The sequence below is a fragment of the Achroia grisella genome, unplaced genomic scaffold (assembly GCF_030625045.1).
Source record: "Achroia grisella isolate CSIRO2021 unplaced genomic scaffold, CSIRO_AGI_Agris_v1 utg149, whole genome shotgun sequence".
In the NCBI taxonomy this organism is placed as follows: domain Eukaryota; kingdom Metazoa; phylum Arthropoda; class Insecta; order Lepidoptera; family Pyralidae; genus Achroia; species Achroia grisella.
The window spans coordinates 741562-768031 of NW_026712644.1; the positions used below are offsets into that span (position 1 = coordinate 741562).

At 33.4% G+C, this 26470-nt stretch overlaps 2 protein-coding genes across 2 annotated transcripts; both read left to right on the plus strand.

Moving 5' to 3' along the window:
- The first annotated feature begins 1721 nt into the window (after positions 1-1721).
- LOC131840709 (limulus clotting factor C-like) lies at positions 1722-9485 on the plus strand. Its single transcript, XM_059188899.1, has 8 exons — positions 1722-2063; positions 3243-3278; positions 3747-3923; positions 5010-5241; positions 5642-5751; positions 6394-6561; positions 8037-8193; positions 9227-9485. The coding sequence occupies exons 1-8, from the start codon at positions 1818-1820 to the stop codon at positions 9454-9456; spliced, it is 1356 nt and encodes a 451-aa protein (XP_059044882.1). The 5' UTR covers positions 1722-1817; the 3' UTR covers positions 9457-9485.
- A 3012-nt stretch (positions 9486-12497) lies between these two features.
- LOC131840662 (limulus clotting factor C-like) lies at positions 12498-26030 on the plus strand. Its single transcript, XM_059188839.1, has 7 exons — positions 12498-12895; positions 13344-13523; positions 13762-13993; positions 14112-14221; positions 15141-15308; positions 16165-16321; positions 25770-26030. Exons 1-7 carry the CDS (start codon positions 12638-12640, stop codon positions 25997-25999), a joined length of 1335 nt encoding a protein of 444 aa, XP_059044822.1. The 5' UTR covers positions 12498-12637; the 3' UTR covers positions 26000-26030.
- Positions 26031-26470: the final 440 nt, after the last annotated feature.

Below are 26470 nucleotides of genomic sequence, written 5' to 3' on the forward strand. Positions count from 1 at the left end.
GGTTGCATGTAAAGATTGGATGAGAAGGGCTAATGATCATGTCGGTTGGGATCTCCCAAGGCACGCCACTCTATGTCCAGCAGTGGACTACAGTGGACTGCAGTGGACTGAAGATGATTTACCCCGTTTGTAATTTCAATATTTGGTGGAGCATGTAGATTTAGGTTTTTTTTTCCATAATTGTTTATCGATTTGTAATTTCAATAATATTTGGTGGTTTTACCATCTAGATTAGGTCTTTTTTCCATAATTGTTTATTATTAATATCATGTCGGTTCGGAAATACCATTACCGTGATGTGATTCCATGTAGAGATTATGAGTAACAAAAATAAATTATAATATATTGCATGTAGGTACATGATACGACACGGTGTAACACGGTGCCATAGTGAGTGAATTAATACGACATTTCGAACACATAGTTGCCTACATACGCAGTACAGTATGGTATGTTGGTATCATTTGTCATGGATAGGTCGTTTTGCACAGCTTGTAGCCATGGATGTATGGTAAGCTTATATATATATTAAAGTATATAGGTATATAATAACAATGAAAAAGATAAAGTATTCATTTTACAATGAGTGGTCCAGCTACCGATATATGTAATAGGCTTCCTTTCGCACAAGTAGAAAATGTTGGGATGAACATAAAGTCTGATCAGCCTGGCGCTGCTAACTCACAGAGAATTAACCACGAAGGTTTCTAGGATTACCAGTTTTGGTTACCGTTGTCAAATTGGTTTATAATACATTATTGATTACCTACAACAAAGTACAAATCTTTGCTTGGATATTTCAACCGGTTTTCCTTGTTTTTTTCAATGTAGTTGTAAATTACATTTATCGTCTTTTTAGAAAATGTCTTTATTATAATGTTGAAGATATACAAATTTCTTATTACATGTCAATAGCAGTTGATGACGACCGACAGCCATACTCTTTAGATATTTTTATTATTTTTTCATTTATATTTTTAGAACAGTTATTTTTATATGTTATGTTTTTTTATAATGATTAATGTTACCATAGTTCGCAGCTGCATATTAATATATATTACTAACATAATCCACGCGTTTTCATCAGTTAGACCATACAGTCCACCGATCCGTTTGATGGAGATATTCAGTGGATATAGAGAAGTGAATACAATTTAATCTGGTTTTCACCAGTTACTCGTCACACGTAACTGTTACTTAGCAAAAGGAATAGTAATTTTAAATGTGATGGATTCCGTTACAGTAGTTGAAATCTGTACTTTCTTCTCCCTCTGGAAGTCTGCAAATGTAATGAATAAATAAACAACCTTGGACAATTAAAACAGCGCCATCTAGTCCCACGGTAAACAAACCTTGTGTTATAGACTACTAGACAACTGATATAAATACATAGATACTATTTTTGTAAATACATAGAAAACATTCAGACCGATACAAACATTCATATTCATGAATACAAATGTTTATACCATGCGAGGAATCGAAACCGTGATCATCGGTAGTAAAGCGGTGTGCTCAACCAGTAGACCACCGAGGCCGTCAAATGTGACAGTGAAATTACAGAGTGCAGATACGTAATATGTATTCTAGTTTACATTAATAAAAACATAAAAAAAATTGTGAAAAAGACGTTTATAATATTGACTATTAAGTTATATCACACGTAACATTGCCAGATAATAAGTTTTTAGAGCTCAGTATAACTTAACACTGCACAGAATACTGACCACTGATGTCGTTCTTAAATTTACAAAAATATGAATTTTATTGTTAAATGATTAATGTGTAATTGTTATTTAGTGTTATTTTGTTGAAATATGAAGATGTTATTGTTAGTTGTTATATTTGTTATGGATATAGTGAGATATGGTCGGATGCAGATAACATTAAATGCTCCTATAGTTAGAAATTACCCATGCAAGGGAATTGAGAATATTGACGCCATATTTGAAATAGGTATAAGTAGGGAAGAACAAAACAAGTATTACTTAAACGTGTATGAAAAGTTTTCTGCTCAATCGCGTATGGAAATTAAGTTCGATTCTGATGTAAAAGTTACATTGGTAAGTCATATTTTACTAGATGCCTCTTGTTATTTGGATCTCGGCGATCTAGCGGTTGATTTACTTTCGATGGTCGCGGCTTCGATTCCACGAACTGTAAAAACTTTTGTATTCATGAATATGATTGTTTGTATTAGTTTAGATATATTGCCTAAAGTCTATTATTCTGTATTTAACGACCTCGGCGGATTAGCGGTTTTAGCACACTATTTTACTCCCGATGGTTGGGAGTTCAATTCCATGCACTATTATTTGTTTCGCAATGCTACAGATGTGACTATTGATTTAACATATCATATGGGTTTGTAGTAACTGTATACATATAAATAGATAAAACTAATCAATCTGGCCGTAACCAGAGCATAAGGTTACCTGCACTGATTAAACTTTGGTTTCTTTGACAAATATGCAATAGCAGATGTTCATAGTGACTATATTATATTCTCTCTAATTAAGTTTATAAAAGAAATCTATATTTTTGTAAAGAGGTACAAGAAATATCGAAGAAAAGACGTCTTTTGAAAAGATCTGATTTTATTGTCAGTTCTTAGCACGTAGGCACTCCGAACCTACCGTTATTAAAATCTACTGTCATTTAACATATGATGAATTTTGATTTGGTCTTGAAGATTTTTGATTTGATCTGATACATTCAAATTTTGTTGTAATGTATTTCGAAATAGTATCAATTAATTGAATTATTTAGAATTAAAATAAAATGTTGACAATTAATGAAATATTGACATTTTATTATATTCCATAATGTTTTTAAAGTAAGAAGTTATGGTGAATGAGTAATATTTAGAATTTATAATGACTTGATTGATTTAATATTTGTACGCTGGAAACAGCAGAATATGATGAAACATATATTATATATACTTACCACCATTGTACATACCATATTCTGACAAATAAATATATTATTATTATTATTAATAATAAATATAAGAATAATGTTATGACTTTAAAAAGAACAACAGCTTAAGTTCATGCCAGTTTTTTCTACTGGAATTATTGCCTGAAGAGAGTAGGGTTAAAAAGTAATATAACAAAACATGCTGAACTAAAATAATGTACCAATCCTTATTAGGAAAACTTTGTTCATAGACAATGTTACCTCTTATGAGTTTAATTGTGTTTAATTTAATTTATTGATAAGAAATTTTATAATTTCAGTTTGAAGAGCCGTATATTGGACAGCCGTCAAATAGGGTAAGCCTATATATTTTGATGAAACTTCAACAATATTGATTCAGCTATTTAAGCTATCTTCATTTCAATAAATATAAGTATTTTTTTTAAACGTTTTTGAGTAATATTTATTTTAAACGACCGCCATTTTTTTTAAATCTTACATTACTTAGGGACTTTTATCATAATACAATCATGCCATTTCCATCGTGATTTATTTATAATTCTTTTTTACATGTAACATAAGATACCTTTTTTTACTGGGCTTTACAGCTTCACCGGACCATAGGAAGCGAGTGCAGATGGCACTCCAAACCCACGGAAGGACTTATGGAGCGACTAAAGGCCAACTCCTGTCTGACGGAAACGACTTTAATCTGAGGGCACCGCTAGGGATTCGAACCTCGGCTCAGGCCAAAATTTAACAAAACAATAAAATAGAAAGTTAAAATTTAATGTGTTCTATAGTATTTTTTTAAACCTTTTCAGGTCAACGATACAGTGGCAAGAGTGGGAACGTTTGCATCGAATTTTGAGATTTTCGTAAGATTTTTACAGCCGATGTCGGACTTGAGTCTTCTAGTTAGGGGACCTCAAACGGGGACAGTGCCATATCCTACTTCTATAAACATAAATTCAGTGGAATACTGTACGGAACCCGCTCCAGTGAGTGTTTATTTGTTTGTTTGTTTATTAGAGATATAATGTCATCTATATAATACTAGCTGTCCCGGCAAACGTTGTTTTGCCATATAAATTAATAACGCTATAAAAAATAGGGGTTGATGATAGAAGGGTGAAAATTTAGGATTGTATGTATTTTTGTATGTTGTATCATAAAAAAATAGAAAATAAAAATTTTGTCTAAAAAATAAAAAGTTTAGGGGTGGACTACCCCTAACATTTAGGGGGATGAAAAATAGATGTTGGCCGATTCTCAGACCTACTTAATACGTTCACAAAATTTCATGAGAATCGGTCAAGCCTTTTCGGAGGAGTATGGGAACGAAAACTGTGACACGAGAATTTTATATATAAGATATATTCTGGCAGGTTAAGTCCTTGTTAATAAATATTTCTCATTTTAAGGGTTTTAATATTAAGTGAATACCTATATTTTATATTATATATAGCTAGAATGAAAAGAGGACGAGGGAAGTCACTTACAAAATTTTATTCTTACTTGGAGAAAATACCTCATGGAGAGCCGCCCACGGGGGATCAAAGTGGGTACTGCGAGACCACTACTCACTAAAAACTCCAAGGTATCCTGACGAAGCACCTATTGCTGGATCAGAAATCGCAGTGTCAGTCCTTTAGTTTACAAGCCCCTTCGCTCTTTGTTTTTGGTGGTCAACCTTCCTCTCTTGAAAAGGCGTGCGGGACTAGGCTTTTCTTGGAGATGCAGCTGCCCCCGCGGTCACACCTCTGGCCCTTGCGGCGATCCGCCTATGAAGCCACTAACTGCCTGGTCTAACTACTAATATACTACTAATGTCCATCCTGATAGATCTTAGAATAGGTTATCTACTTTTTTTTACCCCAAATAATAGGCGTAGTCATCCCAAATTTATTATTTTATTTTTAGGCAAAATTCTTATCTTATTTTTTATGATTCGGTTTTATGAAAACATACCTAAAACCCCATTTTTACCCTTGTACCATCAAGCTATTACTTAATTCGGAAAAATAACTATTCCGGCAATAGTGATTTTGCCAATTTCTTGTCAGTTACTTATATATTTATTTTAGGGATTTGTTGACAGTTTCCTTGGTGGATATAAAGGTTCAGCGTTAGCAGCTCTATCAGTTCCACCCGGTTCATGTGGGAGACGGAAAGTGGTGCACACGGAGCTGATCGTGAACGGACAACCTACCAAGCCTGGAGACTGGCCCTGGCATGGAGCCATTTACAGGCTGGAACAATCCTCTGTGAAGTATATTTGTGGCGGAACACTGATATCGAAGACTTTCGTTCTAACTGGTTAGTAATTTTTTAGGTCCTTGGCGTTGACATATCCAGTGACGTTCAGTTTTGCGGTCATTTGGAGGACAAAGCTAAAATAGCTTCAAAAAAGCTAGGTGTGCTCAGTAGAGTGAGACGCCCAGCCCATCGCTCTTTTTTTTATAACACAGCAGACAAACCAGCTCTGGATGCGGGTCACCTGATGGTATGATGGATGATGATGATGATGATGGGTGGTATGATGATAAGCATCCGCAACGTCAGGAGAATAGCAAGTACGTTGCCAGCTTTTTAAGAAGGAATAAGCTTTTTTCTTGAATATTTCAATATCGTTTCGGAAATACCATTGCTGGAAGGTGATTCCACAGTATGGTTGTGAAATATAGTAAGCAATAAAAAAAAATATGTATTGTTTCAGCTGCTCATTGTACTACAATAAATGGAGGTCCAGTGGTGCCAGAGATAATGAGTATTATTTTCGGAAAATATAAACTGATTGGTGGCGATATTGCAATACAGGAGAGAGAGGTAAATAATAGTCAATAGAATTGAATGATTATTATGAGAGAAGAATAGTTATTCACTCTCTTTTCTTCTTTATATAATTCTTCTTCTTTGAGGATTCCTCAAAGCCGTGACCACCAGGAATTGTTCTTCCAACAAAATCTCTCCAGGCATCTCTATTCTATGCCAGATGGACGAACTGCATATTTCCTTCCTTATATTCTTAACCCTAATAACCCTGGACAATTAACACAGCACCATCTAGTCCCAAGCTAAGCAGAGCTTGTAATAGGGATACTAAACAATTGATAAAAATACTTAGATTTTTGTGAATACATACATAATATACATAGAAAACACCCAGATCGATACAATCATAGTCATGAATACAAATGTTCGTGCCGTGCGAGGAATCGAACCCGCTACCATCGGAAGTTAGAGCGGTGTGCTACACCTCTAGACCACCGAGGCCATCCATTTTTATAATTTACTTCTGCTGCAATAAAGAGTAAATAAACAAAAACATATAAGAGAGTAATATAATATATAACTGGCCGCATTTTGTATCCTACAAATGGTTAGTTGATTCCTATAAATTATCTGATGCAATAAACGGTATATATATAAGTAAATAAAATATTTCATATTTAAAGTATTCTTTAACAGATATATAGAAATATAGTACACAAGGAATACAATCCAAGAAGGTTGGATAACGATATTGCATTATTGCAATTGAAGTCTGAAGTGATATACGACGATTATGTCCAGCCAGCTTGCTTGTGGCACGTCAATAACTATAAAAAAATACCAGCAGGATCTATGAAGGGTACTGTAAGTAATGATATATCTTGCTAATATTAGTCTCGCGGAAGATTGAGTGTGCATGCATGCATGGATCTTTGTTATTCTTTCACTTCAAAACTATTCAATGGATTTTTATAAAACTTTACAGAAATATAGTTTATACATCTAAATAATAATAATCTCAAGACAATTCACACAGCGCCATCTGGACCCAAGTTAAGCTAGCTAAAGCTTGTGTTATGGGTACTAGAATACAAATACATAGATTTTTTTTTCGTAAATACATATATATTATACATAGAAAACACCCAGACCGACACAAACAATCATACTCATGAATACAAACGTTTGTGCCGTGCGAGGAATTGAACCCGCGACCATCCGCATGCTCGTTTGTCCCCTGTGTTATAAAAAAAAAAAAATTCTTTTTTATTATTACTATTTTTCACTTCGTCAAGGAAATGTAAAATAGTTGTTATTTCATTTTTATATGTATGTATAATCCTGCTTAGCTTAAAACTAAATGAAGCTGAGTGAATTGCCTTCAGTTATTATTATTTAGATAAAACCTTCATCAAAAATAATTCATAACTAAATTACAAATTTAAATATTTGAAGTAACAGCTAAATCAAAAGTCCCCTGTAAGTCTCATGAATTGTAGCTAAGCAGAAAACTCCATCTCGATCATATCAGCTTCAAATAAACAAAAATGCATCATAATCGGTGCAGAATCAGACACGATACCACAGACAGTAAATATACACAGTCACAGATACGTAAGCTTCTAAATCCCTCATTATGCATCGAAGGTTAAACCAATCAAGACTTTAATAAACTTCAAAGTATATAGTTATTTTTTTTTTCATAAAAATTACTCCGCTTAGCATAATATTGCTGCAACCGAAGTTACATCGCTGATTTTCAGTGGAGGCCTTAGGCTAAGTAGTAGCACATAAAACAAATGGTACAAGTAAATTATGAAAGTCACAGCCAATGCAAGAAAAAAATGCAATTTATAACTGTACATTCAATTATAATATAAAATTATTACATTAATTAAGATTATGTGATACTTCCACGATGGATGAATCAAATCTGCAATCCTTTGGGGAGGTGCCCACCTGGGCGAGGGAGGTCATGTATTCGCGTAGGTGCCTTTGATTCGGCAACTTTCTTAGAAGCGGACCGAATATAGAACGCTGACTGTGCGGTACTGATGAAGCAACATGACAGGGCTGCTACTCTATGCAGATTCAGGGTTGTCACTCTATGAATTAAATAAATCTGTATTATTGTAAACATGTACAACACTTATTTGAAAAGAATACGAGCTGAGTTTCTTTGTCAGTTCTTCTCATCTCGAAATCATTCCGAACTGATGATAGATTTCACATATCATAAGTCTGTAATAGACCTACATGAATAAAGATAATTTGAATTTGAATTTTATGTAACAACAAAGAAGTTTTACTGTTGACTAAACAAAACATATTACTTTCAGGTAGTTGGGTGGGGATTCAATCACAACAACACACTAGCAAGTACCCTTCATCAAGTCGTCCTGCCTAAAATATCAGAAAGTTCATGCGTCAAAAGTAATATTGACTTTTTCGGGAAGATATTGAATGATAGGAAATTTTGTGCTGGCTACAGAAATGGTGTGGTTCTTTTGAGATATTTTTAATTAACTTCATATATAAAATATATATGTATAGCTTAATATATTTTATTTTGGTTGTACATTTAAAATATTTCTTCTATTTGAGTATTTAATTGAATTAGTGCTAATTGGTAGTTTGTATTCACACACTTCAACTTAAAATGTATAGTAACAATAAAATGATTTAAAAGAGCAACACGCAACTTTCTTGCTCGTTCTTCTTGTGATGAGACAGCCTTCCGAATGAGTGGTAGATTAAAAAAAATGTGATGACTATTCAGAAGTGCTTCAATGTGAGTTTATTTGAATAAATGATTTTCTATTCTATTCTATTCTTTAATAATAATTTAATTATATATTTTTAGGCTGTTTTGCTCATTCTGTTAGTATTACAGTTTTCTTAGTTAAAGGAAGTAACGGATGACTGAGCGACCTCCCAATAGAGTTCGATAAGTCCCACACAACCCCTCTGACGAATGAACTGTCTTTTGGAGATATTTCCACAAGATAAAAATAAAAAAAAATCAAGAAGTAGACTAAATACTTTCAGGAGTACATATTGGCAATACACCCATCATTTTAGTAATATTATAAATGCGGAAGTTTGTAAGATGTATGTGTGGATGTATGTGTGGATGTATGTGTGGCGAATTAACTATTATCCCGCAGCAACATCGTTGCCCAGTTACGACAGAAGAATGAATGATGAACCTTCTTGTACATATAGCAATTGTAAATATTTTGTTAATATACAGAATCTAAATAGCAATCACTGGACTTATCACTTCATCTCCTTTCCTGACGCTGCTACAGAGAACACATAAACATAAATATTAGCGGCCCCAACATAACACGCTAAAAATGGATAGATGTTTGTTAGACTTTCATGCAAAAACTACTGAATGGAAATTGATGAAACTTTACAATAATGTAGCTTACGCATCAGAATAGCACATGGCTATAAATTTACTAGCTAGTAAAAAGTAAAATAAATAAATAATAATATATTCTTAACTTATCATAAAATTCAGGTACCTCAGCCTGCAATGGTGACAGCGGCGGTGCTTACCAAGTCTTTGTTCCTGACATTACTGCTGATTCATCAGTAGATGCTCCTGGTTCTTGGCACGTCCATGGAATAGTGTCTCTCGCCTTATCACGACCTAATGAAGCTATTTGTGATAACACACAATACTCAATATTTACGGATGTCTCTGCATTTGTACAATGGATATATGATTATGTGAAGACTGATAATTAATGTTAGAAACGCATTTATTAAATAATATATTTATCTCAACAAAGTTTTGTATGTTTTTTTCCCGGTATCTTAATTTAAATAAATACATTATTTATGTAAGATCCACTAATAATGATGACCACTTAGAGCCACGGAAACTTTGAAAAAAAAAACTGCTGGATGAATATTGCAATGTTTAATTTGTTGTATTATTGAAATAAAAAATTCTTAGAATTTATTGTACCTACACTGAATTTAATAGTGACGCCACGGAATGTTCGAGAAGAAGTGCAAAATGTACATAAAGTTAAATAAAATAACATCGATGTTCCATGCGTGACGTTCTAAATTTGAATTATATTTTATTTTTAAATGTACATAATTATATGCCTCTATCTGATGGTAAATGGTTGCAATAACCTATGGACGCCTGAAATAACAGGGGTGTATCGTGCGCGTTGCCAAACCTTAAGAAACCTTAATACCAGAGTGATTCTCATACTCCACGTGATTCCCCTGGAAACTAACTAACCTGACCTTACTGGTACCTCACCTTTACCTAATGTGAATGCTATATTTCTTGCTCGTTCTTTTTGTGATGAGACAGCTTTCCGAATGAGCGGTAGATTAAAATGTGATGACTATTCAAAAGTGCTTCAATGTAAGTTTATTTGAATAAATGATTTTCTATTCTATTTTGAAAGGGGATAAGAAAGTTTGCATTGCAAGTATAGTAATTTTTGAAGCTTGAAACGTGTTGTCCAAATGCATAAGCTATAATACTGAAAAGTTACAATAAAATCCGATCAGTAGTGTTTTACTTGAAAGACTAACAAACATTCATACTCACAGACTATCGCGTATGTAATATTATTATGATTTCTTCTTTATTTCGCCAAGGTCATCATTCAACACGAAAGAAGTCGAAGTCACAGCTAGTTAATATGTAATTAAATTTTAATGTACTACATTAATAAAACGCGTTTATAAACTTCATAATGACCCTTAATCAGGACCTGATACGTAAGTACCTACCCAGATGATAGGAATTTTAATGTTTAACGGTAAAAACGAATACTACTTATGTATTTGTAACTGTGTTAATATAGAAACTGCAGAAATGTATGGTACAGAAGCAGGAAATTTTATATACTAATAAGAAGAGGATATCGAATCTTGGTGCTATATAGTTATATATATATATTACCACAATTTCATATTTTCTTATATACATATATGAAAATTTCGTGTCACGTTGTTTGTCTGCAATGGAATCCTAAACTATAGAAACGATTTTGATGATATTTTATATATATGCTGGATAAGTCTGAAAATAGGTTGTTATCAATTTTTTTATAACACTAATCGACAATAGGGTGGTCAAAAAGGGTGCACCCAAAAAAATCTCATTTTTGTTATGATTTTTATGAAATTTGCTTATAGCAAACCTAAATTTTTACCCTTCTACCATCAGACCCTATTTTTTTATAGCTCTATAATTTTTATGGCAAAACAATGTTTGTCGGGACAGCTAGTATTATTTATATAGCTTATGTATATATACATATTATTTTATATACCCTTTATAATCGAAACGTAGCTTACAAAGTATGTGGCAAATTCTTTTAGACGCAGACCACTTCTTGCAAAGTCTACCTTAGTAAAAACCAATATATCCACGTCATAAACATGTTACCGTGGTATAAGTCGTTGTATAGACAATTGTTGATGGTATTTACCTCTTCAACCGGTTTTCCTTGTTACAATGTTGCAGTAAAATGTATTATAAAGTATTTTTTCCTTATGACTAATTGAACGGTCTGCTAGTCGGCCGACCGTTAAGAAATGTCGTCGACAATGAAAGAAGAGCTTGTTTTAAATGTAAAATATAATTATTCAAAATCTGTATGTAATTGTCCGTCTTTTCCCTTGTCGTATCTATCTTGACTATTGTTTCGTCTGTCACACTTCGGGTATCGTCCGCTGGTGCGTGTGGATCTGGGTACAGGCCCCGAGCTTGCGCTCCTTGCCCGGGCATGTTTCGTCTGTCCTAGTCGCGTCTATTAAGCGGCCAGCAAGCGATCCTGTCAAGGAGGCCGCAATACTAATATAATTTAATATTGGTCTCAGGTATATCAGGACAATTCACACAGCGCCATCTAGACCCAAGTTAAGCTAGCTAAAGCTGTGTTATGGGTACTAGATTACTGATACAAATACATTTTTTGTCGTAAATATACACATATTATACATAGAAAACACTCAGACGGTTATAAACAGTTATACTCATGAATTCAAAACGTTTGTACATGTTTAAACTTTGCGATGACTCGAACTTGCGAACTCGGACGTAAGGCGATACGCTAAACCGCTAGAGCACCGAGGCCGTCAATAATATTATTAGTTTAAAGTTTCACTCACTCATCATCAGGCGAGCCTTTAACTCGTTTGTCCCCTATGCTATAAAAATAAAGTTCAGCTGGTTTTAAACAACAACAATAATAATCTTATAACCTACTAAGCATTAACCGTGGCTTTATTTGTACTTCCTTACTTACATAATCTAGTATCATATCAAATTTCATTCGTAACTTTTCTCATTTATATATATATATACTAGCTTTTGCCCGCGGCTTCGCTCGCTTTAATTTATCCCCTTAGGGGTGGAATTTATCAAAATCCTTTCTTAGGCGATGCCTATGTCATAGTAGCTTTATGCATACAAAGTCTCAGTCCGATCGGTTTAAAATTGGCAAAGCTTCATACAAATTTTCATCCCCTATTTTATCCCCTAGGGGGTAGAATTAATCAAAATCCTTAGCGGATTCTTAGCGGATGCCTACATCATAACATCTACCTGCATGCCAAATTTCAGCCCGATCCGTTCAGTGGTTTGGGCTGTACGTTGATAGATCACTATGTCAGTCAGTCACCTTTGAGTTATATATATTTAGATAGATTTAAATGGTCACTGTATTAAAGTTCAACAGACATTTACACTATTGACTGATAATTTTAATATTGCATGTAACATGCATGTATAGGTTCGAACATTTCGTTGCGATCTGACCGAGTGACCGTAAGTGTACTCGTTGCCATTTTTAAACGCAGTGCTAAAAATGAATTCTGTTGTTTTATAATTTAACGTAGTGTATTAAATTTAGTGTTGTGAATTTTTTTAATTAATAATTAGTAAATAAAGATGAAGTTCTTAATTACTATAGTCTTAATTAGTGTATTTGGATATGGGAAGATGTCTGAATTGGCAGCCGGATGGAGTTTCGTTGGCAATCCATTAGGTAGGGCTCGCCCATGCAATGGGAATAATATTATTGAAGCAGTATTTGAAGCGGGTTTGGGTCCAGAGGAAGAAAATCAATATCAATTGTTCATTTATGAAAAATTTCCCAAACATTCTCGTATTAAGATTTACTTTGATTCTGAAGCAACAGTTACATTGGTGAGTATTTTTATAATTGGCTTATGCCTGGCGATACAATGTACTCTCGCGTCAAGTTTCATTAGAATCGTTGCAGCTGTTTATAATTAAAAGTTACAGACAGACAGTACAATATTAGCATTTATATAATAATAAATAACCCAGTGCAATTCACACAGCCTCAACTAGTCTCAAGCTAAATAGAGCTTATGTTATGGGTACTAGACAACTGAAATAAATATATTTAAATAATTTTTAAATACCTACGTAATATACATAGAAAGCACCTAGACCAATACAACCAAACAACCATACTCATGAATACAAATGTTTCACCGTTTGTGCCGTGCAAGGAATCGAACCCGCGACCATCGGAAATAGAGCGGTGTGTTAAACCGCTAGACCACCGAGATCGTCGATATGATTGAATAAATAATAATAATTATTTTGTCTTTTAACCAACTTTCAGAACGATGATACCGTGGCTAGAATAACACCATTTTCATGGAAGGACTTGTATGTGGTAATAAATTTTTTTAAACCGGCATCAGGATTCGTCGTGGTCATTAAAGGACCTAAAACGGGTACAGTGCCATATCCCACTTCTATCAATGTGAATTCGGTGGAATATTGTAAGGATCCAAAACCAGTAAGTAAAGTAGTGTAAGTCAGGATTATACTCGTTGTGTCCGTGAGTCCGTCTATTCTATAATAGAATAAAATGTATTTTTTGGTAACGATTGTTGTCCATTTTTTTGTTACGGCTCTATCTCAAATTTTATATATTTTTTAATACGATTTGTTAATTCCTGGGAGTATTGTCATAATTATGTGATATTGATATGTGCTGTAATAAATTTTATTCTATTCTATTTTATATTTTGTAGGGATTTCTCGACAATATTGTAAGAGGCTATAAAGGAACAGCGCATGTATCTCTATCAGTTCCAACTGGTTCATGTGGGAGGCGCAAGGTGGTGCACACGGAGCTGATTGTGAACGGTCAACCTACCAAGCCTGGAGACTGGCCCTGGCACGGAGCCATATACAGGCTGGAACAATCCTCGGTGAAATACGTTTGTGGTGGGACGTTGTTGTCAAAATCTTTCGTATTGACGGGTTCGTATACAATCATGTAACGATAACCTGCTTGTATATAACAAGCTATCGTTACATGCACTAACATGAAATTATGAGAAAGAAACACGTAAGATAATTAATTTTTTAAACATTACAGCGGCTCATTGCACTACGATCAATGGAAAACCAGTGTTACCAGAGATATTGAGTATCATTTTTGGAAAGTACAACCTGATTGGTGGTGACATTGCAACTCAAGAGAGAGAGGTGAATATTGCGGTGCTTTCAGATTAATGTCGTATCTGTCAGACGGGAGTTGGTCTTCAGCCGCTTTATAAGTCCTTCCGCGGGTGGAGTGCTAGCTGTTTACGCCTCCTAGCATCGGGTAGCTGTAAAGGCCAGCTACGATCAAAAGTATTAGAGTAAAGAATATTTTATATATGGAGTATATAAAAATTTAAAAAAATATAAATGATTTTTGTGTATTTTATGCTCGAGAATCGACAGCGCCATTTTTCTCACACTACTTTTCTGGAATCAGTGTGGTGGGGGAATTGTGGTTCATAGGGTGAAAAGCCATTCTCGTAATGCGACCAAGTAATCGCCAACAAGTCGGGGATTGTTAGTAATGTAGATTAATAACTCCATTGCTAGCAATATTCCATGTTAGGCTGACCTCCACGTGGTTTCCTCTGGAAACCATCGTGATAAATTCATGGTTAATTTGCCACGATGGGCCAACTAACCTGACCTCTTGCTCATCTTATCATCCTCCACTGCTGCCCCGCCAGCGTAAACCGTTACTGCAGGTGGGGGGACCATTCCATTATCAACCATAAAAAAAAATCCTCAACAAGTAATCCCTGTCAACTAAACGTAATACATGGAACACCACACCTCTTCTATTCTAGTTTTTTATTAAGGATTTTGGACAGTTGTTAGACCTGTAGCACTGAGACCTGCATAGATCTATTGTGCTCGCTCTTTTTCAAAGTTTGCTGGTTATATACCTATCAGGGATAAGAATTCAAGGATATTCTAAGGAGCGACGCTTTTTATCTCCCCAGAAAGTGTAGTCTGGAAAGTATACTCTACTTTCCAAAGAAGATATTTCGTTTCTGCATGAGTGGGCTACAACCACATAGGATGTAACCAGCTATGTAATATTTTTAATTTCTTTTAACAGATATATCAAAATATCGTACATGCGGAGTACGATCCTAAAAAACTAGACAATGACATCGCCCTATTGAAAATTAAGACTGAAGTAACATTCGATGATTACGTCCAGCCTGCTTGCTTGTGGGATCTGAATGATTATAAAAAAATACCAGTAGGAACAGTCATGGGAACTGTAAGTATAATATATGTTTGTGAGGACACGTCTGCTCTTGTTACGAACACTGATTAGACTATTTGTTTTTGCAATAGCATATGCTGGTGGTCACTCTATTCTCCCAAATTTGAATTTAAAAATGTACAACATTTATCTAAAAAGAATATGAGCTGAGTTTCTTGTCAGTTCTTCTCATCTCGAAATCGTTCCGAACTGACGGTAGATTTGATATATCATAGTGTCTGTAATAGACCTACATGAGTAAAGATATTTTGAATTTGAATTTGAATCTAACCTTCTCAGTAAGAAGACCATCATCAAACTTTAGTAGTGACTTCGATCTTGAAGTTAACTCAAAGACCCCAATGGGCCGAACACGGCATATAGAGCTTTGATTGACGATGTGCCTCTGAATGTATTAAAATTAAAGGTCTCGATGGTCTAGTGGTTTAACACACCGCTTTATTGCCGACGAACACGGGTTCAATTTCGCGATAACATTTCTATTCATGAGTACGATTGTTTGTATCCGTCTGGGTGTTTTCTATATATATTATTTATGTATTTAAGTATTTATATCAGTCGTTAACACGAATATTTCGTGTTATCACCTGGTTAGGAATATAAATAACTAGCTACTCGCCCCGGCTTCGCCCGAGTGTACATGTATTGTATATATAAAACCTTCCTCTTGACTCACTCAATCTATTAAAAAAAACCGCTTCAAAAACCGTTACGTAGTATTAAAGATTTAAGCATACATAGGTAATGATAATGATAATGATGATGATGATTATGATGATGATGATGACGATGATGATGACGATGATAATGATGATGATGATGACGAATTATCTTTAAACTATTCCTTCAGGTGGTCGGGTGGGGATTTAATCACAACGATCAACTAGCAAGCACCCTCCATCAGGTGGTGCTCCCCAAAATTTTAGACGGTCCGTGCATTAAAAGTAATACGGCCTTCTTCGGAAAATTATTGACCGACAAGAAATTTTGTGCCGGATACAGAAACGGTAAGTGGTGAACGGTGATGGTGAGGAATATTTTTTTTAATATTTTTCTTTTCACTCTCGATGCAAAGTGATCGCAGCATCAGTTCAATGTACCCATGTTCTTGCAATATAATTCAAGTGAGTTTCGTGTCATAAAATTACCGTAATTTTTTTCTTTTTCTTTTTTTTAATCGTGTCGATCGAGTTCACTACAGTAAGGAGGTAAAATATTAATCAAAGAAGTGACAAATATCACGCGTACAAAGTCGCGAGCATCGACTAGTTTTTTAATTAAATAGACAGATGTACAAATTATTTATATCTTCAGGACTTACAAAGTGAAACTGATAAAAAAATTAATATACAATATTTTCGTGTCACAGTGATTGTAACAAAATACCTCCGAAATGGCTTGACTGAATCTTATGAAATTTTGTGTGTACATTCAGTAGGTCTGAGAACAAAACGTGAACTATTTTTCATATAGGTGGTCAAGGTCATTAGTTTTTTTGACACTAAGGTACCCGTGTCGTTGATATTTTACAATTTACCTCTAATATTCATATAGTATCAAGCATAAATTATTATGTACTACCAGTGCCCGCGATTTCACGCGTGTTAAATTTCTGTAAAAAATATAGCCTATATGTTATTCTGGTGCACAAGCTATATTACTGTAAAGTTCCGTCAAAATCCGTTAAGTAGTTTTTGCGTGAAACAGTAATAATCATCCATACTTACAAATTTTGGTGTTTATAATATGATTAAGATTAAGATGTTTTTGTTATTGTTGTATGTTGTTATGTGTATATGTAACACATACTTATATATACATTACATATATGTGGAATACAAGCCACTTATTTGTCTATAACTATTTTATATGCTTTATATATATCTAAATTGTCACTGCTATCTATTGTTCCCTTTCGGTTTCTCTTCCTGGCACTAGTTAGTAGTGTTTCTTTATAATACACTATTATAATATACAACATATATATATATATATATATATATATAAACACCTCTTTGGGCACTTTGTTGATCACGCCACAAGCCAAACACTTGCTGATTCCACCTTTTGCACTGAATAACTTGACTCCTATCGCGTATATCTCAGGCGGTATGGCAACGTCGCATTCTATTTTGCGATGTGGCCATATATATTCGTCGATAGTACGATATACTCGACACATTTTTTACTAATAATTCGTGCATGACTGGCTCCGAACGGCTAAATTTTTGGTATACACAAAGACTTTTTGGCTCTGAATATATTTCAAAAATCAATTAATTATGTTGATCACTTTATATACTCGTCCTTACTGCGATACTTATTTTCATCCGAATATATATAGATACCGTAACGGTCTATCAATTATGAATTTATTAATTTACTAATCTAGATATTTTATATTCGCAATGCTCCATACATAGTAACTCCACCGTTGCAGGGGGGAGCACCGTACACCGCACCCCGCGCACACAAACAAATTAGATATTTTTTGAATACACAAAGACTTTTTGGCTCTGTATATATATTTCAAAAATCAATTAATTGTGTTGATCACTTTATATACTGGTCCTTACTGCGATACTTATTTTAATCCGAATATATATAGATACCGTAACGGTCTATCAATTATGAATTTACTAATCTAGATATTTTATATTCGCAATGCTCCATACATGCAAGCTCCAGCAACGGTGGAGGCAGGGGGGAGCACCGTACACCGCACCCCGCGCACACAAACAAATTAGAATAAATTAAATTCATAAGATTATTTATATATTTCGACTGCCTCGGTGGTCACACCGCTTTACATCCGATGGTCGCGGGTTCAATTTCTCGCACGGTGCAAACATATGTACTCATCGGTCATCGATTGATTTCATCGGTCTGGGTGTTTTATATGTATATTATATATGTATTTACAAGATAAAAATATCTATTTATATCAGTTCAGTATCAGTCTGTGTTAATTGTCCAGGGCTATTTATTATATTTTTATAAACGGTTATCTTTTTCCATCGCACCGCTCGCTATCGACAGTGAATTCATAGAAATGTCACTCTAAAAACAAAAATAGTTTTGTGTTTTGTATTTCAAATACTAAATGCAAAATAGGTATTTTCAAAATACTTTTTCAAAATAAAGTACCTTTTGAATTTTTGTCCAAACCTCAGATATTTTATTTATTTTAGGTATATCAATCATTACATAGTGTAGTATAAAACAAAGTCGATGTCGCATCTAACAGTACATAAATAAAGAAAGAAGACTTTTTGGCTCTGATACCGTAACGGACTATCAATTATGAATTTATTATACCTAATCTAGGTATTTTATATTCGCAATGCTACATACATTGTAATATCCGCCTCCATTCATTGTAACGGTGGAGGGACTAAATAGTTGAATAAAACTGAATAAGCAGTTGCTCCACTCTATAGGTATGCGTCGTCGTCGTATGCTGTTCATTTTTTCACTCGTTTTGGCGCCAAGACAGGGTCACATAGTCGTGGTCAAGTTAAGAACTTATAATTTAATTTTGATGACAATAGATACAAGTAAAAAGTAGGTATTATATTAATGTACGTAAGTACTGTACTTAAAAATATTCATTCTTTATTGTACATTTGAAAAACTTAACACTTAAGGACTTGTACATATACACGTACATACTGCCATTTTCTCTTAAAGACATCCAGAGAAGCACTATTTATCAAATACGCGGGGTGCACCGACCTTTGACCTTATAACAGCTGATTCGCGCGTAACGAATTACATTGCTACTTACATTACTATTTTATAGTGGATATTTCACTATAAAATATTATTATTTCTTTAGATTATGACATAATAGCATAGTTTACATGATTTTAAGGGAAACATACGATAAAAAAAATTCCCGTAAAATGTAAAAGATAAAAAATGGTTATTGTTGGTTATCCTTGAGAGATAGAAATATACCATCACGGACTTTTTTGTTGACCTTATTTTGATACATCTCAAAGCACTAGACAATACGCATTTTCATTAAACAGTATTGTATTTTTTTTATTTATTTAACTTTAATGCACAAAAAAAATTGTATATGTGGCGGACTTAATATCTTGCCGCGTTATTTACCAGGCAACCATGAGTGGTGCAGCGAAAGATTATTGGCGGTGCACTAATATAAATAAGAAATGTCAAAAAAAGATTTATAAAGATAATAAAGATAAGCAAAATATACATTTCTATAAAAAAATAACAATATACATACATAAATATATAACCCATAAATGTATAAATAAATACATAATGATCCGATAATCAAATTATAAGTACAGTCTCAAATTGAAAGTAAGAAAAACAGAAAATATAGAGAGAACTATAGGGATATAACAGAAAGATGTGAAAAAAGGAGGACAGTAAAAAAGTTACAAATTTAAATAATGTTCCCGCAATTTCTGTTTAAATGAATTTATTACATTATTATATATATTAGGCATACGACTAGCCTTATGACTGTTACTTTTTTTTTAATCTATACATCTATACATGTAAATAAAATTGGAGTGTCTGTTTGTAATATTGAAATAACCGTTTTTTACTACTTGCATATGAATATAAATACGGTACATACACCAAAATAACATATTTTACAAGTTTTGTCTGTCTGTCTGTTTGTTCCGGCTAATCTCTGAAATAGCTGGACCGATTTTGACGGGACTTTTTTTGGCAAGTAGCTGATGTAATAAGGAGTAACTTACGCTACTGTTATTTTAGAAAAATAAAATAAAATTTCACGCGGACGAAGTCGCTGGGGCCAGCTAGTCTATAGATATACCGAGATTTAATATTTAAGTTGCCATTATGTTGTTGACAAAATTTTACTGTAATGTTACTATTACGTTATCCTACACAATTTGTATTATTTTGGATGAATAAATAAATAAATAAATAATAATCTATACATCTATACATATAAATAAAATTGGAGTGTCTGTTTGTAATACTGAAATAACCGTTTTTTACTACATGCATATGAATATATATAAGGTACATATACCAAAATAACAATTTTTATAATTTTTGTCTGTCTGTCTGTCGGTCTGTTTGTTCCGGCTAATCTCTGAAATGGCTGGACCGATTTTGACGGTACTTTTTTTGGCAGGTAGCTGATTTATAAGGAGTAACTTAGGTTACTTTTATTTTAGAAAAATAAAGTTAAATTCCACGCGGACGAAGTCGCGGGAACAGCTTGTTTTTAATAAAAACGGTTTATTTGATAGAAAAAACATCTTTTTTGTGGTACTTGAGAATGTTGAAGCCTGTTGTTTGTAATATTGAAATAACCGTTTTTTACTACTTGCATATGAATATAAATACGGTACATACACCAAAATAACATATTTTACAATTTTTGTCCGTCTGTCTGTTTGTTCCAGCTAATCTCTGAAATGGCTGGACCGATTTTGACGGGACTTTTTTTGGCAGGTAGCTGATGTAATAAGGAGTAACTTAGGCTACTTTTATTTTAGAAAAATAAAGTTAAAAACCACGTGGACGAAGTCGCGGGAACAGCTACTGTATAATATATTAGAGATACCTACGTGTTTTTTTATTGATGACTAGCTGTACACGGGATTTCGTCCGTGTGGAATTTAACTTTATTTTTCTAAAATATAAGAAGTTAAATTCCACGCGGACGAAGTCGCGTGTACAGCTAGTTGTCGGTAGTCTAGCGATTTAGCACACTGCTTTGATTCCTGCTTGGTGGTCGAGGGTTCGATTCCTCGCACGCTGCAAACATTTGTATTCATGAGTAGGATTGTTTGTAACGGTCTGGGTGTTTTCTATGTATAGATAATATATATGTATTTACGAAAAAAATCTTTGTATTTATATCAGTTGTCTGGTACCCATAACATAATCTTCAGCTAGCTTAACTTGGGTCTAGATGAAGCTGTGTGAATTGTCCTGAGATTACTATTATTATTAATTGGTACACAGGTAAACTACTAACTAGGCCATATTGGTGTTGTTTGTTATGGTGAAAAAACTAGTATATATATAAGTTACACGTACAATTTCAAAGACTTATTTCTTGAAAACTACTGGCTATTCTGAAATAAAACTTTAGGGTTTGTATATGTAATGTTTGCATATAAAATATGATTAAAGGTTACCAGTGTATTTACACTTTTACTGAACAAACAGAGTTGTTTAATACTGAAAATATTGTGTGGAAGGCATCAATTACTTTCAGTGCATGTATAGCTTTTTCTCTTTTCCTAATTATTATTATTATTAAGTTTAAAGTGGTTGAATTTTACGTAAGGGGTATTTATACATTATTTCTAATTTACCATTTATTTTAAGTTTTTTAAACTCTATTCATCGAGACCTATCTAATGAGTCCAAACACGATATTTCTGCTGTAAGTTTTCGAAGAGTATGTTCATCATCTGATAATACTGGTGCCGGCATGAAGTCAAGGTTAACAGATAACTAATTACTTTTATTTCGTCAAAATCTTTAGATTACGTATAATAAATTCATAATATCGCTACCTATTCAAATCAAAACAAGTATTAGGTACTTCATGTACTAGTATATAAATTCATCAACACACAAGTAAATGATTTTTAAATATATTCAGAGCCAAAAAATCTTTGTGCATTTAAAAAATTTTGCCGATACGGATTCACTATTGCAGGAAATTGTTGAAAAAATATATATCGAGTATCTACTACTATCGACGAATACATTTGGCAACAACGCATGGTCTCGGCCGGAACGGCAACATCGCATATTAGAATACAAAGATAGTGGTAGAAAGAGAGAGACAGTGGAATCAGCAATATCTACGGATCGTGGCTGGATCAACTAAGTGTGCAAGTTTATATAAATGTATATATATATATATACATTTGTCTTTAATTCAAAGGAAATACAAATAATGAACGCATCACATTTAAAACAGTAATAAGTACGTAATATTATCACATTTTCAAACAGTAAGTACGTAATATTATCACATGGTAACAGCACGTATTATGGCAAAAATAAACATCGGCTGATTTGAAAAGATTTATTATAGTAATAATAGTAATCTCAAGACAATTCACACAGCTTCGTCTAGACCCAAGTTAAGCTAGCTGAAGATTATGTTATGGGTACTAGACAACTGATATAAATACAAAGATTTTTTGTCGTAAATACATATATATTATCTATACATAGAAAACACCCAGACCGTTACAAACAATCATACTCATGAATACAAATGTTTGCAGCGTGCGAGGAATCGAACCCTCGACCACCAAGCAGGAATCAAAGCGGTGTGCTAGCTAAATCGCTAGACTACCGACAACTAGCTGTACACGCGACTTCGTCCGCGTGGAATTTAACTTCTTATATTTTAGAAAAATAAAGTGAAATTCCACACGGACGAAATCCCGTGTACAGCTAGTCATCAATAAAAAAACACGTAGGTATCTCTAATATATTATACACTAGCTGTACCCGCGACTTCGTCCACGTGGTTTTTAACTTTATTTTTCTAAAATAAAAGTAGCCTAAGTTACTCCTTATTACATCAGCTACCTGCCAAAAAAAGTCCCGTCAAAATCGGTCCAGCCATTTCAGAGATTAGCTGGAACAAACAGACAGACGGACAAAAATTGTAAAATATGTTATTTTGGTGTATGTACCGTATTTATATTCATATGCAAGTAGTAAAAAACGGTTATTTCAATATTACAAACAACAGGCTTCAACATTCTCAAGTACCACAAAAAAGATGTTTTTTCTATCAAATAAACCGTTTTTATTAAAAACAAGCTGTTCCCGCGACTTCGTCCGCGTGGAATTAAACTTTATTGTTCTAAAATAAAAGTAACCTAAGTTACTCCTTATAAATCAGCTACCTGCCAAAAAAAGTACCGTCAAAATCGGTCCAGCCATTTCAGAGATTAGCCGGAACAAACAGACCGACAGACAGACAGACAAAAATTATAAAAATTGTTATTTTGGTATATGTACCTTATATATATTCATATGCATGTAGTAAAAAACGGTTATTTCAATATTACAAACAGACACTCCAATTTTATTTATATGTATAGATTATTATTTATTTACTTATTTATTCATCCAAAATAATACAAATTGTGTAGGATAACGTAATAGTAACATTACAGTAAAATTTTGTCAACAACATACTAGCAACCTAAATATTAAATCTCGGTATATCTATAGACTAGCTGGCCCCAGCGACTTCGTCCGCGTGAAATTTTATTTTATTTTTCTAAAATAACAGTAGCGTAAGTTAATCCTTATTACATCAGCTACTTGCCAAAAAAAGTCCCGTCAAAATCGGTCCAGCTATTTCAGAGATTAGCCGGAACAAACAGACAGACAGACAGACAAAACTTGTAAAATATGTTATTTTGGTGTATGTACCGTATTTATATTCATATGCAAGTAGTAAAAACGGTTATTTCAATATTGCAAACAGACACTCCAATTTTATTTACATGTATAGATGTATAGATTAAAAAAAGTAACAGTCATAAGGCTAGTCGTATGCCTAATATATATAATAATGTAATAAATTCATTTAAACAGAAATTGCGGCAACATTATTTAAATTTGTAACTTTTTTACTGTCCTTCTCCATTTTTCACATGTTTCTGTTATATCCCTATAGTTCTCTCTATATTTTCTGTTTTTCTTACTTTCAATTTGAGACTGTACTTATAATTTGATTATCAGATCATTATGTATTTATTTATATATAATATTTATACATTTATGGGTTATATTTAAATGAATTTAATCGATAAAATCGTTGTTAAGTATTAAATTAATTGTAAGTGATATTAACTATTATATTATGCATAAAAAATATTTGTAATAATAAAGAAAATACATTTAAAATATTTTACTTGTTGTGTTAGTTATTTATAAGATCTTACTATAATTGTTAGCTGCTTTACAATTTAGAAAGTACAATAGGTAATGTAAATTAAAATTAATTGAATACTTAACAACGTTTTGTTCGATTAAATTCATTTAATTATTAAAATAGTTAATTTAAAATTAGAATAAAGAAAAAAAAAAAATAACAAAAAAAATCGGTGGCGGGAATCGAACCTTGAGCGTCCGTTTGGTAAGTTGATTCAAAGGCTTATTAAAATCAAAATTCAAAATTCAAAGTTACTGGTCATTTTGAAATAATACTTAGGGTTCGCATACCCTTATCGGATACTACTACTACACGGAGTTTCGTCAAAATAGAATATCTAGGTTAGGTGTAATAAATTCATAATTAATAGACCGTTACGGTATCTGTATATACTCGGATCAAAACAAGTACTATGAAATAAGAAAGAGTATATAAATTGATTAACACAAGTAATTGATTTTTGAAATATATTCAGAGCCAAAAAGTCTTCTTTCTTTATTTATGTACTTGTTAGATGCGACAGCGACTTTGTTTTATACTATACTATACTATGTAATGATTGATATACCTAAAATAAATAAAATATCTGAGGTTTGGACAAAAACTCAAAGGGTAATTTATTTTGAAAAAGTATTTTGAAAATACCTATTTTGCTTTTAGTGTTATAGTACTTTAAGTGTTATATTTTAAGTAACAATGTTTAATTATAATTAATACTACTGCACCAACACTCCGATCGTACAAAAAATTTGCTGTTTCATTATTTTTTAGTTCAATTAGTGGTCTACCTAAGTCCTGGGCTAAGGGGGGGGGAGAGTCATGACGCCCCCATGACTCCCAAGACCTCCATGACGCTCCCCCCTGGATCCGCCGTTACGTCTTCTCTTCATTCGCTCAGTAACGTTGTTACTAAAGGAAAAATTCCCGTCCAAAAAATAACAAGTATTGAGGTTTGATCTGGAGTCACGTTCCTCTAGACTGATTTCTATAAATATTTAGATTAGATAGACTATTATTCTTGAAATACTAGCTAGACATTATTAAGTTACTGTAGCCATAATGTAGTAGTCCAAACGTGCCAATGAGGAAGCCCTTGGCAAATGCTGCACCCTGATTGGCCCGTTTGAATTGGATCAAGAAGTGGTCGAATGCCAAAAAGGTGGATTTGTATAAAATCGTGTATAAATCGCTTAATTATTATTATTACTCGTCGTGACAGTTGTGGCTCAAAACGGATCAACATTTATATATGGTCATCTGGCATTAGATCAACAAAAGGCCTCCGGATCAACAAGTGAAAATGGATCAACAAAAAACTACCTATACGGCACGTCTGAGCCACAAAGTGCCCAAGGGGATATTTATATATATATATATATATATATATCTTACAATTCCTTGGTTTCCTTTATCGCCCACAATATGTATGTGTGTATATACATATATGTATGTTAATAATGGTCATCAATAAATGCTTTTCTTTCTTTCTATCTGCTATATACCTGTAGGTACTTCTGCCTGCAATGGAGACAGCGGCGGTGCTTATCAGGTGTTCGTCCCTGATGTTTCTGGTGACTCTACAGCCAATGCAACTGGTGCCTGGCACGTCCACGGCATCGTATCTCTAGCTATATCCCGACCTAATGAACCTATCTGTGATAACACGCAATACTCACTGTTTACAGATGTCGGTCGGTTTGTTCCATGGATAAAGACATATATTAAGACTGATAATTAATTTTATCAGTGTCTTTATATAAAATATATTATTATAAATTATGTTTTTGTATTATTTAATAGTTACCCAGGTTTCTACGTGTTATATATTTTACTAGCTTTTGCCCGCGGCTTCGCTCACGTTAATTTATACCCTTAGAGGCGGAATTTATCAACATCCTTTCTTATAGGATGCCTACATCATAGTAGCTTTATACATGCAAAGTCTCAGCCCGATCGGTTTAAAATTGACAAAGTTTCATACAAACTTTCATCCCCTATTTTATCCACTTGGGGGTAGAATTAATCAAAATCCTTTCTTAGCGGATGCCTACGTCGTAACATCTACCTGCATGTCAAATTTCAGCCCAATCCATCCAGTTTGGGCTGTGCGTTGATAGATCACTATGTCAGTCACCTTTGAGTTATATATATTTAGATTATAATATTATAATAAATTATATAAAATTATAATAAATTTTATTTTTAAGAC